This window comes from Colobus angolensis, unplaced genomic scaffold (assembly GCF_000951035.1).
Source record: "Colobus angolensis palliatus isolate OR3802 unplaced genomic scaffold, Cang.pa_1.0 Scaffold134, whole genome shotgun sequence".
NCBI lineage: Eukaryota > Metazoa > Chordata > Mammalia > Primates > Cercopithecidae > Colobus > Colobus angolensis.
The window spans coordinates 6,687,662-6,705,498 of NW_012114422.1; the positions used below are offsets into that span (position 1 = coordinate 6,687,662).

Below are 17,837 nucleotides of genomic sequence, written 5' to 3' on the forward strand. Positions count from 1 at the left end.
TGAGCCGCCGCGCCCAGCCAGGAATTTTTTTTAATCACATATTTTCTTATTGAACTTTAATTGCATCCTTGTCAGATATGAGCTATGAAGACTAACTTTGTTTTAAAATTTGTTTAATTTTATTTATTATTTAATATATGAGCAGTTTTTTACAGATTTGATGTGTTGGAGCTACTATTCAGAGCTTCCAGCTGGTCCCAAATCAAGCATTGCCCTTGGAAAATTTGGGGCATTGATGGACAATTATGGTTTTCTGACTCCCTTGCAAACAAACTCTGCCTTACTTTTATCTATTCTTTGATTTCCTCAATGGCATTCAGCATGTTTTCAGTTAAGTGTTGAATGTATCAGTGTAAATCGCAGAACTCTGTGGTCCCTCCCCTTTTATAGTATGTACATGGAGTACCTCTAAACCCAACTAAAATTAGATCCTAAGGTAGTTCTTGGCCCAATACAACTGAGAGAAATCTGTTTCCAAGGTTAAGATAAGATGTTAAGCTCTTATTTTATTGGCAGCTTTTTAATAGTATCACATACAAAATACTAACACTGAATAAGAATGATATGGTTTGGCTCTGTGTCCCCACCCAAATCTCAACTTGAGTTGTACTCTCATAATTCCCATATGTTGTGGGAGGAACCTGGTGGGAGATAATTGAATCATGGATACTGTTCTCGTGGTAGTAAATAAGTCTCACAAGATCTGGTGGTTTTATCAGGGATTTCTGCTTTTGCATCTTCCTCATTATCTCTTTGCCTGCCCCCATCCATGTAAGACAGGACTTGCTCCTACTTGCCTTCCTTCATGATTGTGAGGCTTCCCCAGTCACGTGGAACTGTGAGTCCACTTAAACCTCTTTCTTTTTAAATTGCCTAGTCTTGGGTATGTCTTTATCTGGAGTGTGAAAACAGACTAATAGAAAGCCACTCATATACTGAGCCCTTACTATGAGCTAAGCACTTTGCACTTCATTTGCATGAAGCTTATTATATAATTATTTAATTATTATTTATTTTGTATAGAAAAATATATGGAGACTCAGATATATAAAATAATTTTTCCAAGGTCACATGTAAGAGAGTGTATAAGATGAGAATTACATCAAGGTTGTAGGGCTTTAAAGTTTATGTTTGTATTGACTGTACTAGGTTTTCTAGTTTGCTTTTTAAATCAAATAAGTGAAAATAAACTGGTCAAGTCCTAGAAGTTACTGATCTTTATTCTCATACCAAGTGTATCTGAGTCCTTTTTAAAACATAGACATTTAAAAATTTTAAATAAGACCTTATTTTTATTTTTATATTTTAAATGAAAGTATTATCATTATGCTATAGTCATTTACAGATACTCTTCAAGGGAAATTTCAGTATTTTTAGCAGACAGAACTACGAACAATACTTTTGGAATACTAACATGTCACTGTATTACATTGCTTTAAATTCAACATCTTGTGAATTATCGAATTCAAGACAGTCATAGTTTTTATACTTAAATGTTTTTTAAATACACAGTTACTATGCCAAGAAAACAGTAGACCATTTTTAGAAATAATGAATTCTAGAAAAACAAATGACATTACTAACCACTTAGCTTTGGGCTGGGTGTTCCCAGTGCAGGTCTGGGATCTTTCACCAATATTTTAGAACCAGCTATGAAAAGAAATAAAGGTGTTTACAAAAGTTGATGTAATTAATTACATACACATGTGCACACACACACACACACACACAATGTGATGCACTGTCCATTTTATTATCTGACATTTCACATAGTTTTCTCTAAAATATCCCATTCATCACAACATCTCAGTACCCTACTCACCACTCATTATGTAACTAATGATTTCAGTAATTATTCCCATTACAGTCTATTGGCACAAGGGGCAGATTTGTGTTGCTTTATCATCTTGGGATGTCATTTCTTATTTTAAAGGCATAAGCCAAAGTGGAGACAGTTGCCTCCAACATGGAAGCTGAGAGTTGAGGGTCGTTCTTGTTGACAGAAGGCAAAAACTATTTGGGTAGGGTTTACATTTAAAAATCAAAGTTTGTTGAGATAATTAAAGATGTCATTAGCAATTGGATAGACTCAAAGGTGAAATCTTTAAGGTTTTAAACCAAAACTAAAAGTAGTCCAAAACTAAATAAATCATGTAGGATGTAGAAGTGACTAGAATATTATAGGAGCTATGACATGAACGCCTTGTAAACAATGTATCCTAAGAGCAATGTAATGTCTTAAAAGACTGTAAAAGGATGTGATTTGGGCAAACATTGCTCTGGCTGCAAAACAAAGAAAACTTTGGAAAAGAGCAAGTACAGATATGGCTAGAGAAGTTAAGAGACACTGCAGTAGTCCCAGTAGAGATAATGCTGAGTTAGAGTATGGTAGTAGTGACAATAAACCAAAAAGGGGAAGAGATGTAAAAGCTATTGAAATTGTGGTGATTCAGAGGGATAGGAAAATATCAAAGGAATTTACTAGATCTCATGTGTAACTATAGGATGGTAATATCCCTGAGATAGGGAATACCAAAGGGAAACTATATGGAGAAAAGAAATTGATGAGTTTAGTTTTGCATGTATTGAGTATTAAAATGCCACTGAAGAATTCCAATAGAGATATCAAGCAAACAACTGAATATGTAAGATGAAGCTAAAATAAGATAAATAAGCTAGAAATATTAATTTGTAAGTAATCTACATAAGGACTGCTATTGAAGCCATTGGCTTGAATGACATCACCTAAAAGTGAATACAAGATGAAAACAAGAGATGGCTGAGCACTGCATCTTTAGAAAATCACAAGTAGAAAACAATCAGTTTATAAAGGAAATAGAGAATGGATACCCAGAATTAGGAGGAAGTAAAACATTTACTCATTCAACAAATATTTATTGAATGCTTTTCACATGTAAGGTACTGATTTGTGTTAAAATTACAGTTGTAAACTTTGAGTAAAGTCTCTTATAAGATTATATTCTAGTTGAAGAGGGGTAGATAGGAGGACAGGAGAGTGGAAGCAGATAATGACAAGCAAACAAACCAAAGAATAAAGTCTTCTCATACTACAGGGATTTCAATCATTTAAAGAAAAGAAAAATAGAAAGAATAATAGCAGAGGAATGTTCTGGTAAAGAGAATGAAAACATTTCAAATAAAAGAAAGTAATTGCCATTTATGACAACTGCATTAGATAAAAAATTAGAAGGCTTTACAAATAGGATTTTTTGGATATAAGGAAATGGATTTTGTTGAAGACCTTAACGAAAACACTGGAAAAACTTCCTTTACTCCTTCTTCTGGCAATATAACCCTTTTCCAAATGGAAATTGTCCTGACCGAGCAGCAATAGGGTGGACACTTCACCCACATCTGGTCCAAATATTAATACCATAGAATCCAGGCTGAGTAATGGATTTGGTGATGGGCTTCATTCAAAATTGTGGCAAACAGAATCCCAGATAGTGCTTTCCTGACCAAACTTTGGGAAGGACTCTTTCTACTACGGTTACTCTGGCAGAGTAACCTAGGCATTATGGTAGCAATTTTCCCTACTCTAATGAAGAGTGTACCCACATAATTTATGTTCACCTGGTATCTCTATGACCTTATTTGGAAAGAAGGCCTTTGCAAATGTAATTAACTAGAGATCTTGGGATAAAATAATCCTGAATTTAGGATGGGCCCTAAATACAAGGACTGGTATCCTTATAAGAAGAGGAGAGGCCACACAAAGATACACAGAAAAGAAGGCCATGTTGAAATGGGGTAAAAATTGCAGTAAGGCGAGGAGTCAATGAAAACCCAGGATTGTCAGAAGCTATGAGAAAATCGGAAGAGGCAAGGAATGGTTTCTGCTTAGAGCTCACAGAGGGCATAAGGCCCTGCTGACACCTTAATTTTGGACTTCTGGACTTCAGAATTGCAAAAGAATAAATTCCTATTGTGTTAAGCTAGCCAGCTTATGGTACTTTGTTATGAAAGCCCTAGAAAAATAATATACCTACCTTGAAGAGAGAACTTGAAGATAGAATAAAGGCAAGAAATAACATTTGCATGGGGAAAACGCTTTGAATAGATTCGTAAAATTTATATATCTCTGGATCCAGAAGTGCTTATATTACTCCTAGACTTGGAGTTAATCAACAAATTTCCCTTGTTCCTATGCTAATTTGAGTTGAGTTTTTGTCTAGAGCCAAGGAAGGCAGTAGTACAATCTCTTGTGTTAAAAAGATTCTATAGAGAAAATTTACCTTCACAAACAGGAACTTTTCCAGTCCAGGTGTTATCGGATCTACACACTCTATGTTCTGTTCCACCTGCTAAGAAGAAGCCAGGCTGACAGGTATAAATCAGTGTATATCCATGAGATGGAAGGTCCATCCCTACTACATTTGCATGAGCAGGAGTTTCTGGCTGTTTACAGCTGTGGGCTATATTTAAAAAAGAGAACAATGTAAATTTTCTATAGATATGTTAAGAAAATTTTGAGACAGGAGTCACAATACATTTTAGACATACTTCAATATCTTTATATACATATATCTTTGAATAATTATTCTAATAAATCACAAAAATGTTTCAATGCAAATATACTTATTGATTTCATACTTTAGCATTTCCTAATCCACCATTTGTGGAACACTAGTAGATGTTAAATAAAATGAGAAAAAAAAGACATTGTCAATAACTAAGCTCACAAATGTATGCTTTGCCATTTTAGATAGTCACACATTCTAGAGAGTCACAACAAACTTCAGCATTTTAAAGGATCTATGAAGGTAAGATACCTTTTAATGTTTGTCAAGCTCAGGTTTTCTATATGAGTTCAGAAAATATTATTTTATGAATTTTAAATTTATTATATTTATTTTAAATTAAAAATCTATTTTCTATGGTTAAATAAAACCACAGCTAATTATATTGCTTTGGTATTAATACTTCCCAATAAAAGTACATTTTAATAATTGTTTTACATATGGAATTTTCAGGACATATTTGGATCCGTATGCTAGAAGTATCATTTTATTCACCTAATTATCTCCTTTTCTCCATGTTTCCTTCCACTCCTTATTCTCTACCTTGATTACACCATATCTTCCCCTTATTTCATTGGTTTTATGTCTTCTAAAGACCATTACTTCCTCAGTCAGAGATAAATGCTACAAGAAACTTTTCCCCTAAAACAGATAGCATTTTTAAATAAATTCCTATTGTGTTAAGCTAGCCAGCTTATAGTACTTCGTTATGAAAGTACCATAAAGAAGAGATCTATAAAAGTGATCTCTGAAAAAAGTGTTCTGTGGATAAATTTTAGAAAGCAATACTTTTCATTTGTTTCTTAATGGCAGTCCATAACGGTATAAATAATAGCTAACATTTTTTTACTCCATGGGCTAAGCATTGTGTTAAATGACTTTTTGTTTTTGTTTTTGTTGTTTTTGAGATGGAGTTTCACTCCGCTGCCCAGGCTGGAGTACAGTGTCTCAATCTCAGTTCACTACAGCCTCCACCTCCTGGGTTCAAACGATTCTCCTGCCTCAGCCTCCTGAGTAGCTGGGACTACAGGCACCTGCCACCACACCCAGCTAATTTTTTGTGTTTTTAATAGAGATGGGGGTTCACTATGCTGACCCACCTGGTCTCGAACTCCTGACCTCAAGTGATCTGCCCACGTCGGCCTCCCAAAGTGCTGGGATTATAGGCCTGAGACACCATGCCTGGCCTAAATGGTTTATATTTACTATAATTCAGTTAGTGAAATGTAATCCTCCTGTAGTAAGTATTGATAAGGAAAACTACAGTCTGTCTCTACTGCCTTCTTAAGCCCTATGTTATGGACATGTTAGAAACTTTGAGATGCTTTGCAGTAACAGACGCTGTTTAACTTTATTTAAACTATCATATCCCAACTAGAGGACATCAAAGAACCATGGTTTACTATGAAATTCCTAGTTACAGCCCACACAGCTGTTTTAAAGTACACATTCTGAAGAATTCTCTTTTAAGGAATTTTCTACATTTAAATATAAGCCAACAAGGCACATAACATGGAATCTCTGTGGAGTGTTCTCCTGCTTTAAAGTAAGCTGCTGGTCCCTAGGCCCCCACAATCATTTGGATGGTTCTGAACACGGATAGAGTAAATTCACTGGGCTTGTGTAGGCTTCAGCAAATCCTAAAAGCTAGATACCATCCTAATAAATGTTTCTACTTTAGCTTACTTTTTTTCCATTTTTCACCAAGAAACACAATTCAAAAGATAAGGGAGGAGATTTTTTAAAAAGACAACTGGAGAGAAAGAAAAGCCAAATAGCTGACCAGCTAGAATTCATTTCTAATTGTATGTCAGAAAAAGTTATTTAGTGGCCCTGGGCTTTGTTCTTATTTAATCTGTACAGGAAGTGCTCTCCGCTTAGGATCAGAGAACATATAAAGGAAATTCTAAAATCGTTTTCAAATTTTTGGCCAAGTGCCCATGAATATTTCCTTTCATAAATATATATCTAGTTCCCCCAGATTCTCAGATAATATTTTCACAAGTGATTTTTAAAAATTAGAAGCTGTTAGATTGGCATCTCGGGTATTTTAGATTACTTCAGACTAATAGGTGCAGATCTATAAACTAAAACCTAAACTAATCATCACCTAAAATTACCAGTTGGCTAAATATATAAATAAACATAAGGTCTTTACAAAAAGAAAAAAATTGTGCCTTGTGCTTTCTGACTTACTTAGAGAGTGCTTCCCAATGGCCATGGGTTTATGATACAGTAATAAAATTACATACATAAAGTATGATTTGTAATCTAAAAGTCAATTTGATACACCTATAGATGTAAATTTATTTGTATACTAGGGAGAAAACAATGCATATAAATTCTTACCCATGATAGCATTATTTCTTATCCATAATACTTACGTATGCATTCAGGCTGAATTCCACTCCATGTAAGATCAGGGAGGCAGGTGCGTGTTGTAGAGCCTTGGAGAAGGTGTCCTTTTTTGCAGTGGAACTGTACAACACTTCCTACCTATAGCAGATTAAAGAGAGGAAAAAAAATGTTCCACTACAACTTCAAATATGGCAACAAATACGGCTTGAGTGACAAAATGCTATCAAGTGAAATTCTATATGGTAGAGTTGGAAGAAAAAAAGAATTGAAATCTGATTTAAAATAAAATGGGAAAAATTCAAAGCTAAAAAAATAAAATCCTGACTTTATTTGTTTACATATCATCATCAAATCGTTGGGTCCTTAGTACATACACAGATACCAAGTATTTTTGCCATCTGAATTTGAAGAAAATATTTAAGACACCAAAAAATCCAACAAGCTACATATGAATACAAGATAGAGAGATGGTTAGACAAAGATAAATAAATGAAGCTTGATAAAAATAGATATGGAAATAAATATAGCTAACCACATAAGAAACAAACAAATATTGAAGGTGAAAAATGCAATATGAGATTAGAGACAAAGGTGGTTACTGAAAGTGGTGGTGATAGCAGAAATATACAATGGAAGATATACTGTTTGCACTAGCTTTTAAGGGTATAGAAATTAGGAGAATATCTAGGACAATGGCTTTCAAACTGTAGTCTCTAGGCCGGTAATATCAACATCTCCTAGAAATTTGTTAAAAATGTCAATTCTGAGGCCTTACCCCAGACACACAGAATCAGAAACTCTTAGGGTAGAAAAACCAGCAATCTGTTTTAACAAGCCCATTGGGTGGTGGTAATAAACACTAAAGTTTGAAAATGCCTTATAGAAAAGCGGAAAAGATAATAACATGATGAAAAATGTATGTTGGTTAAAATATATATTATTTGCTTTAGGGGAAAAGAGAGTATATTAGATTGATTGGCATTTATTGTTTACAAAGTGAGCAGGGCAGGTAGAAGTTTGGGATAAGTGGGAAGCAGGGGTGTATAGTAAATAAGAAAACAAATCACCACAGTAATGTACATGTAGTTTTAATTCTGGATCTCACTTCACTTGTAAGTCATATCTCCTATCTCCTCTTTGAGACCTAATGTCTCATTTATAAATAACAATGATAATATTATTTGTATTGAAATCTGTTTCAAGGATTAAATTAAATAGAATATATACTCCACTCCACCCTAGGATGACACTTAAGTTTTAAATAAATTATAGGCATGATGATTAAATTGGAGAGATAAGTAAGAATTAGTTTCTGAAGGGTCTCAAATGGCAGGCTATGGTATTTAGAAGAATTAATAGTAGTAATTCTAATTATGAGGCTGGCACTGCCATTTTACATTTGAGTGAATAAAAACTGTAGTAACTTGTGGCAGTAAGCCTGGGAAAAAAGTCATTTCCTCAAAATAATTACAAGAAAAAATCAACAAGATTTATTGAATGATTAAAGGTGGAAGATGAGATAAGGGATATTTAGGGTCTGCCACTTTGGGCTTCTCCAGCAATTGTAGTCTGAGAAGGCTCAATCACAGTTTTAGGACTTCTCACTCAGATCCTGTTCTCTGCCTTCCCCTTAATTCCTACTGCCACTTGACAGGACAATAAGAAGCTAAGCTTAAGATGATATAATTTGATACCAAGATTCCATTTGAAACTTCCGACTCTGAATTCTACCATTTTTCATATTGTTATTATTGCCCAGAACTATACTAGGCCAGAAATATTAAATTCCAAAATTCTTTCTCTGGCAACAACCTTTTTTCTTTATGTTATCTCATGCTGTGTCTTCCATGGACCCTCACCTTCACCTCTAGAAGATCTCTTATCCCCAGATGCCCCATTTTCTCTAGGCTGTTACACTGATTGACTCCAAGAAGCACCATATGCATTTTATTCCATATAACCAGAGTCCCCTGACTTGTGCTCCAGAGCATGCCATTCACATTCTTTCTGAAGTTGTGCAAAATGGTGATACAGGTTTTCATTTTTCAGTGTGGACTAGACTATGTAATATACAGTTTGCAGTTCTATTTTTCAGTCAAACCAGTTCTACAAAAACCATCATCTCTATCAATCCAGTAATTCTTCTTAAGGTTCGATCCCAGTTAATAGTGTCACTTGTCACTAATAAATTTTCCCTTCATTCACTTCACCACCACAACTGGAAATTTTACCTTCTAAATCCTTTTCAAAGTATCGTCTTCCTTTTTTCTCCACTTTACATCCAGTTTTTCTCCACAATATGTTTTCCATAGGCTTTGGCTCTCACTTTAGCAGACATCACAATCACCAAAAGGACTTTATTAAAACACCAATAGCTGAGTGCCCCCCACCAGAGTTTCATACTCAGTGGATCTGGGGTAGGTCCGTGAATCTATATTTCCAACAAGTTCCCAGGTGAAACTGCTGCTGCCAGTTAGGCACTACACTTTGAGAACTACAGCCATAGACAATTATAATAATCTTCTAACTTGTCTCCATTTCTCAATTCATGACCCACTATATTTATTTTCTACACTGAAGTCAGAGTGATCTATGCAACACAAAAGTTTGACCTTGTTATTCACCCATTAGGACAAAGTTACATTGTGCTAACATGACAAAGGCCTCCATAACCTGGCCACTAACCTTCTCTTTAGCATCATCATTCACAGCTTACTCAAATTCTGTTCAATTAACATTGAACTTTTGTATCCTGAAATGCATGCATATTTTTATGCTGTTCCTACTGTGTGGAATGCCTCTCCCAACTTTCTTCTCCTAGCTCTTACACTAAAAGAATTAGCTCAGCCATCATCTGTAGAAAGCCTTCTCTGCAGCAAGAAATTAGAAAAACCATCTCTTTTGTGTGCTTCCTTAATTTCCTTAATGCTTTTCATTGTTATCGGTGTTATTACCTAGCCTATGAAATCAATTATTCCAGCTGATCAACATATCAAAATGTTAGCCTTTCTAGGCCAGAGACTGTATGTACTCATCCTTGTGCACCTTGAGCTTAGAAATGTGACTTGAAAATGTTGGAGCAATGGAAGGAATGGGGACTAAATAATATAAAATTACTTGATTATTTAACTTTAGAATATTTAACATCTATTGGTTCTTAAAGTGCAATGATATCACCTCTATACTTTAGATAAGGTTAAATCATTCTGTTTGTTTGTTCTTTGAAGGGTATACTTGGGTCATTTCATTAAACCTTTATATTGGTCAGGTGTAAGAAACATGTTGAACTATATACATTTTGTTTTTACTTGTAAGACATTTTTCCTCAATCCTGAAAGCTTTTTGAAGTCATTATAACAACTGCTTTAAATATTAACCAAATGTTATAGAATTAAATCTGTTTTAAGATTTTTCTATGTATCACCAACACATCTAATTAAGATTTTTGTCAAATTCACAAATACTTATACCTAATATCTAACAAAGATTTATACAGATTTAATAACTGATTAAATTGCTTATCCAGAATTTGTTATAATCAAATCAACAAAATTTTCTCTAAATATCAGTGCATTAATAAATAATTTTTTCAGTGATGAACCCACTTAATAGTGTATTTTACATAGTTCTCTATCCTTTTCCAATTTGATATATCCTTCTGACTGAACGACTTCCAACATGCATAGTATAATTTGCTATTTGTAGAAAAATAGGTAACAAAATTCTAAAAATTTATATTATCAAATTCAAAAAAAGTCTTGGAAAAATAACTCATGTACAATTTTTTACCATTATTTACTAATAAAAAGTGTTATTTGCATATACAACATTGTAAAAATTAATATTGAAAGTTTTTATAACAAGAATTGAAAGCAATCCATATCAAGTTTTAATTGCAACCAATGTTTAAATAAAAATCACTTTAAATTGACTTAAAGTACCATGCTGGGTATAAATGCATTATAGACTTTTAAGACATGTCTAGTTAGTAAATATCATTTATGTTCTTTAACACCTTATTCTATTTTAAATGTTATATCTTAGTTCCTAAATCATAAAATTTATATAGCAAATAATAGGATTAATAGACATTTTGCATACATTTGGAACATTCTCAATAAGCTCTATTTTTCCCTTCCATGAGATTTCATGGCAAATGACACTTGGTGTGCTAGAATTTTCATCAATGCATTTATTTGGATCTGACTTCTTATATCACATGTTTGTTTAACTGGAGTATCCAGCATGGTTCTTAGGAACTTTAAAACTTTATGTATAATTAAGCTCTCAAAAACATATATGCTTCCTCTGCAATATATATATATTTAAAAAAATAAATTTATGTTTTCCTTTTTTTTTTTTTTTTGAGATGGAGTCTCACTCTGTCGCCCAGGCTGGAGTACAGCGGCCCGATCTAGGCTCACTGCAAGCTCCGCCTCCCGGGTTTACGCCATTCTCCTACCTCAGCCTCCCAAGTAACTGGGACTACAGGCGCCCACCACATCGCCCGGCTAGATTTTTTGTATTTTTTTTAGTAGAGACGGAGTTTCACCGTGTTAGCCAGGATGGTCTCGATCTCCTGACCTCGTGATCCGCCCGTCTCGGCCTTCCAAAGTGCTGGGATTACAGGCTTGAGCCACCGCGCCCGGCCAAATTTATGTTTTTCATTATGTATTTATATAAAACATTTTACTCAAGAAAAATTGAGGTAGCTTCTAATAAAAGATATACGTAAATTAAAATAAATAAATTGTTACAGAAAGGCAACATCATAAAAATGAAGGTAAAACAGATGTGCTTAAGATGCAAGTAATTTTTGCTGACTGAGCATCAACTTTGATTCTGGGCTTCCTGGTTTAAGAAAAGTTTAATTTTTATTATTTATATTCAAAACAAGAAGATTTTAATTGAAAATAATTATTTTACTTTCCGAATTCATGTCACTGTGTTTATCATTTAAGGTAATAAAACACTATGAAACATATATTTACCTCATTCAATATACTAGGATACTAATTTCAATTACAAACTTAAATTAGTATATATATCATATATAATCACTATGGTTAGCTTGGTAGGGTTAAATATTTTATGGTTAAATATCTTGAGGCTAAATATCTAAAGAACCAGATTAAAAACATTTCATGTTTATAGTAACTTACCTAACAAGCCCTAAATCCAAATAATGTACTTTCCATTGCCCAGAGCACAGTTTAACGAGTGATACAGCAGTGTGTATGTGTGCTTGTCATTTACTTCATAATAAATCCTGATGTTGCATCAACTATTTTGACAACTATTCTCTTCACTACCAATCTGTTTTTGCCAAAATTATTCCAATTTACAATATTTTAACAAAAAGACAAATTATGTTGAATACTTTTTTCAGTGATAGAGTTTTCATCATTTCTAGCAATGATTGATATATTTTTGTATGTTAATAATTATTGATGTCCCAAAATCTACCATATAAATCTATATAGAAAAAGAGAGTGAATAAATGAATGCATTAAAGAGAAAATTAAGAAAATGATCTAAGTGCCTCTAGTTCATAACTTTCTCTTGCTCTTCCCCAAAATGGGCTTCCTAACAGCTGTGATTTTGCATCATAACTCACTACTGGTCATCTAATCCAACCAACATGAATATAAAAGTTGGGACATTCTGATTCTCCTTGGAAATTTGCAATTGAGATTGAGATGATCACTTTCTGTATGTGGCTGAGATGTAAATAGAAATGATTCACTCTTGGCCATATGGCCAATCTGCAGAGAGAAACTATGAGGTAGATAAACAGAAAGTAGTATAAAAAACTGAGTACTTGCAGCGAGTGCCTACATTCGGGACTTGATGAGTCTCACCTGGATTCTTTCTTTGGGAGCCTGGACATACCTCCACAGTAATGCCTTTAGGCTTTACGTAGCTCCAAACAGCTATTTTTTTGTTACTTGTAAGCAATCATTTTTCTCAATGGCTCAAGATGCCTTTTGCATATAAAACCATATTCATTTGGAATTCACCAATAAATTAGTATTAATTAGAATTATATAACTATTTATTGTGTTAGATCTATACAGATTAAGTTAACAGATTTAGTGTGTATGTGTATATATATATTCATATCTGCCATATGCATGTAAAAAAGCCAATCTCCCTAATGTAAGACACAAAATATATTTAATTTTAATAGTTATATAATTGTATATCATTAGACTTTACCATATTTGAAATATAGTCTATTTATATTTATTCATGTAGAACATAATGATTTAATACCTGTTTATTAGCCCAAATAACATAAATTCAGGGTTAGGTTAACTTTGTTACAGCATTTTTCAATGATTATAATAGAATTCTTAGAATGCAGAGTTAATGATTCTCTTCATCTTGTTGGATGATTGTTTTAAACTCCATGTTAATCATTCTCATTTCCATTATCTCAAATAATATTTACTAAAAAAAAACTAATATTCTTTAGAAAATCAGCCTGATTTAGTACACAGACACTAACATCACAACTTTGTATTCTGTTAGAATATGTCACCAACTTGCTCTGTGAACAAAGCAAGTCAATTCTGTTTCAATTTCTTTGTACATATGATGAGGACTAGTGCTGTGCAGCTAGTTGCCCATTTTTCAGGATTTGGATCAACTGATAAAAACTTTTATGGAGATATTAATCTAAAGTTCTCTAAAAACAACAATATAATGGAGACAGACTCATTTTTACACTTTTGTATTATCCGGACAGGACTGAAGGAAATCAGAAGAATTGGAAATGCTATCAAATCAATGTTCATACTGTGCCTGAACTGTAGATAAATGGAAACTATTTTTAGTAACAAAATATGGCCCTTCAGATGAGCCCTTCCTTTAGAAATGGATGGTCTTCAGGTTCACACTGAATTTCACACAGAATAGCACAATTTACAAAACCCGGCAACACAGGGCAATTGGGTAATGTGTAAATTGGCTATTTCTGTTTGGAATCAGTATGCACTTTGGCTCCCCTTGGATCCTTTATAACTGAAAAGTTGCTGAATCTCTACCTAAAATCAAAACTGGAAAAAGACAGAACAAGAAAGTCAGCCACACACGACTGGGCATGCTAAAGAATTCTAATATAACAATTGAACTATGTGTTATATAGTAAAGGGTTATGGTTATTTTTCAGTAATTTCCCATCATTTTAAACACTGACACCAATGTCATATACACAATTAATGCTTTATTGAATAACCCACATTTTTATATATTTGCTGTTTATCTCAGAAGTCTCTCCTTTAAACTCTTCAATCTTTACTTTTCTTCACTGTCCCCATATCTTCCTGTAGAGTTTACTCATTTACTCCCTCACTCTTACTGTTTTGTATATAACTCTCTAATGCTTATGGATTTTTCCTATGCTCACTGCTATTTTTCTCTTTTTGTTTTAACTTATCTTTATGTTCCAGTTAAGCTATTTTATTAAAACTTTTTTTTCTAATTTACTTCTACTCTTTCATTGTCTGTTACCTTTTTTATGTGTTTATAAATGCAGATAGAACATCACTTTTTGTTACGTTAACAAGATCATATACATATGAACCAAAGATGCATTTTGATCTAGTATGATGCTAAATGGACATAGCTAAAGTACCCACTTGAAATCCGAATGTATTGTTCTGAGATCCATGCCGAGGCACACCTGGGTTTTCACAAGAGGTACGAGTGGGCTCTAAAATGAAGATTAAAAAGATATTAGTCCTTTAAAATTTACAATAGATATATTTCTCTCATAGAAAACAATTTTAAATAATTTGGGGTTTGGTACAGATTATCTAGGAAATAATAAATAATGTAAGTGTAATAACATCTCTCCATGGACAGAAGCCTGTTAATCTTGAAGCAAGAAATTCAGGTAGACTTCATATATGAATTATGAAATTCTTGAACTTTGAACCCTTCTAATATAAAAGCACTTGACATTCAACTAGCTCTGTGGATGCAAGATTAAAGAAAGATAAAGGATATGAAAGCACTATACATGCATATAACATTTGTCCAAAGACCTTGCTAAACTATGATTTGAGGTAGGGTAGTATTTCTCTGAAGAAGTAACAGTTTTTTCCCAGAAACAGGACTTGATAGTTTGGAGTTTACTGACACCCACTGGATATTCAGGCATAAGAATGGTAGATAGATGAGTCGGTTTATTTGAATGACAGATTATTTAGTTAGTTTATCAGATATGGCATTAATTTTAGGATTACAGAAATGTAGTTACAATCATTTTGAAACCAATATATCTTTTTATTTCATACGAAGATTCTTTTTTTTTTTTTTTTTTTTTGAGACAGAGTTTCACTCTTGTTGCCCAGGCTGGAGTTCAATGGCACGATCTCGGCTCACTGCAACCTCCGCCTCCCAGGTTCAAGCAATTCTCCTGCCTCAGCCTCCCTAGTAGCTGGGATTATAGGCATGTGCCACCAGGCCCAGCTAATTTTGTATTTTTAGTAGAGACGGGGTTTCTTGTTGGTCAGGCTGGTCTCGAACTCCCAACCTCAGATGATCCACCCGCCTCGGCCTCCCAAATTGCTGGGATTACAGGCGTGAGCCACTGCGCGCGGCCTCGAAGATTCTTTATTAACTATAAAGATCTAAGTAAAATGTCAGTACTTAATAATGTAATTACCTGAAAGTATTTTTATTTTTCATTTTACTGATATATGACAAAATTATTTCAAGTGTTTCTTCTGGAAGTTTAAAGTGCTAAAATTAATGTTATGTTTTCTACCAATATTCATTTCCAGTGCCTTCTAATTGCTTCTGTATTTTACACTTGTTTTTATATTTAGCCGACTATAGTTTATAGGATAAAGAAAACCATTAAATGTCACCCCTATTAATTACACAGTTACTGTTCATAATCAGCCTTTAATTAATATTACCTATGCAGTGAGGTGAGGAACCACTCCAAGTGCCATCTGCTTGACATATTCTGGTGCTTGATCCCACTAATATGAAAGGAGAACTGCAGCTGAATGAAACCTCTGACTGGTATATAAAGCTTTTGCCTTCTCTTTTTCCTTGGGCAGGTATACCAGGGTCACCACAAAACTTTGCTGGAAATGAAAAGAAAGATGCTTATATCAAAGATTTAGTATTCAGCAGAGTACATAGTTTGGCAAAATGGTGACAATTAATTTGAATATTGAGATAAAGAGATATATTATTCATGATAAAGCTATCCCAATGAAAAATTTTATTTTTTAGCTTATGTGTAGATAAACAAATACTGAATTGAAAACTCAGTATGATATTTAAAAATTAGTTTGATTCAGACGTTTTCTTCTTAGTAAGCTACCTTAATAAAGATAGATTTTTTGTACTTTTGTTGTTTTGTATTGACCAAAATCAAACCACATATTTGGACTTGTTGGCTGCTGAGTTGGAATATACTCTTGAAAAAGTAGGTGACTCATAGGTATCCCTGTCAAAAAGAACCAACCCATAATGCTCCAGACTGCATGCTACAGACTGCAGTGCCCTTTTACATGTACATAAAAAGCTCTGGTAATTTGTTTTATTGTACTCGGAATACTCTGAACACTCGAAGCACATATCCCAGAATCTTACTGCCTTCCTCTTCAAAATATTGTCAGTATTTTTTAGCTTTTTTTTTAAAAGAAAACAAAGCCATCAGAATCTAAATCTATGCCAAACTATGGAATGTCAATGTTCTACAACAAGCACTGAAAAGACCAACTTGATAGACTTTCTAAAAATTTTGATTAGATTATTCCATTCAATATACATTTATCAATTACTAAAGAAAAACATTCTAGGTGCTTTGGGGCACTTGAACATGTCAGTAAACAAATACTGTAGGAAATCTGCTTTTGTAAGGTTTATACATTTGTGAGGGAAGCAAACAAACAAACATAATTAGCAAGTTTTAAGGAAAGGTAGTATGTGAAAAAGTGGTAAGTCCTATGGGAAAAAAAAATCATTCAGATAAAAGCGATCAAGATTGTATGTACATGTGGCGGTGTGTGTTAGGAGGTGGGGGAAGATCTTAAATAAAGTGACGAAGGTGTCTCTCACTGAGAAAAGATTTAGGGAAACAAAATACTTAGCCACGCTGAAGTCCTAAGGGAGGGCATTCTAGATAGAGTAAACAGCACTGCCAAAGCCCTCTGCTGGGCATGGCTAGCTTTTTAGAGGAAGATAAGGAGGCCTGTGTGGCTACAGCAGAGTGAGCATGCAGAAGTGTAATGGAGAATGAGAGCAAATGGTTTCAAATGTATCAGACAACCCAGGCAAATGCAAATTTATCAAATGCTTTCAAGGTTTTTATTGTGGCAAAAATAATACACAACATATAAGTTATAAATTTAACCATTTTCGAATGTACTCGGTTTTCAAATGTTCAGATTAAGCACCTGAAAGCTTGTTTCCCTCTGAAGAAAACAAACGGCACCAACCAAATGCTTTTAAGTATAAATGTTGCCTTAAGAGGATTATAGGTTGGGTGCCCATAAAATACATCATCCAAATCGAGAAATTTTTGAGTGAAAGGGGATTCTAAACATACAAGAGATTGGCCACGACAATGAGAATAAACTTGGCATGCCCGAGCCATCTAGAACGCATGTATACCTTCATTATAGACTACCATAATCTTGGCCTTAAGGTCCAAATAAAACCTTCCCTGAAATTCAAGACTATAGAATAAACTGGGATTTTTAAATCTCCTTTTAGTAGCATTTAAGATACTACTAGGAGTCTTTTTTAAAACAATTACTTTTTTAAATTAAATTATGTTTTCAAAACAATTAAAATGAAAAGTAATCATTAACAAGTATTTATGACAAGCCCACAGCCAATATCATACTGAAAGGGCAAAAACTGGAAGCATTCCCTTTGAAAACTGGCACAAGACAAGGATGCCCTCTC

The 17,837-nt window shown here is 33.8% G+C and overlaps 1 protein-coding gene across 2 annotated transcripts in view; it reads right to left on the reverse strand.

The window, feature by feature from the left end:
* The window catches only part of CSMD3 (CUB and Sushi multiple domains 3), a 1,254,780-nt gene that overhangs the window by 19,160 nt on the left and 1,217,783 nt on the right, over positions 1–17,837 (reverse strand). For both annotated transcript variants that reach the window (XM_011934353.1, XM_011934352.1), the window contains 5 exons: positions 15,830–16,003; positions 14,543–14,616; positions 6,926–7,037; positions 4,257–4,436; positions 1,585–1,650 (listed from right to left, as the gene is read on the reverse strand). In XM_011934353.1, coding sequence (XP_011789743.1) covers positions 1,585–1,650; positions 4,257–4,436; positions 6,926–7,037; positions 14,543–14,616; positions 15,830–16,003 — 606 coding nt within the window. The remainder of the gene's footprint in view (positions 1–1,584; positions 1,651–4,256; positions 4,437–6,925; positions 7,038–14,542; positions 14,617–15,829; positions 16,004–17,837) is intronic.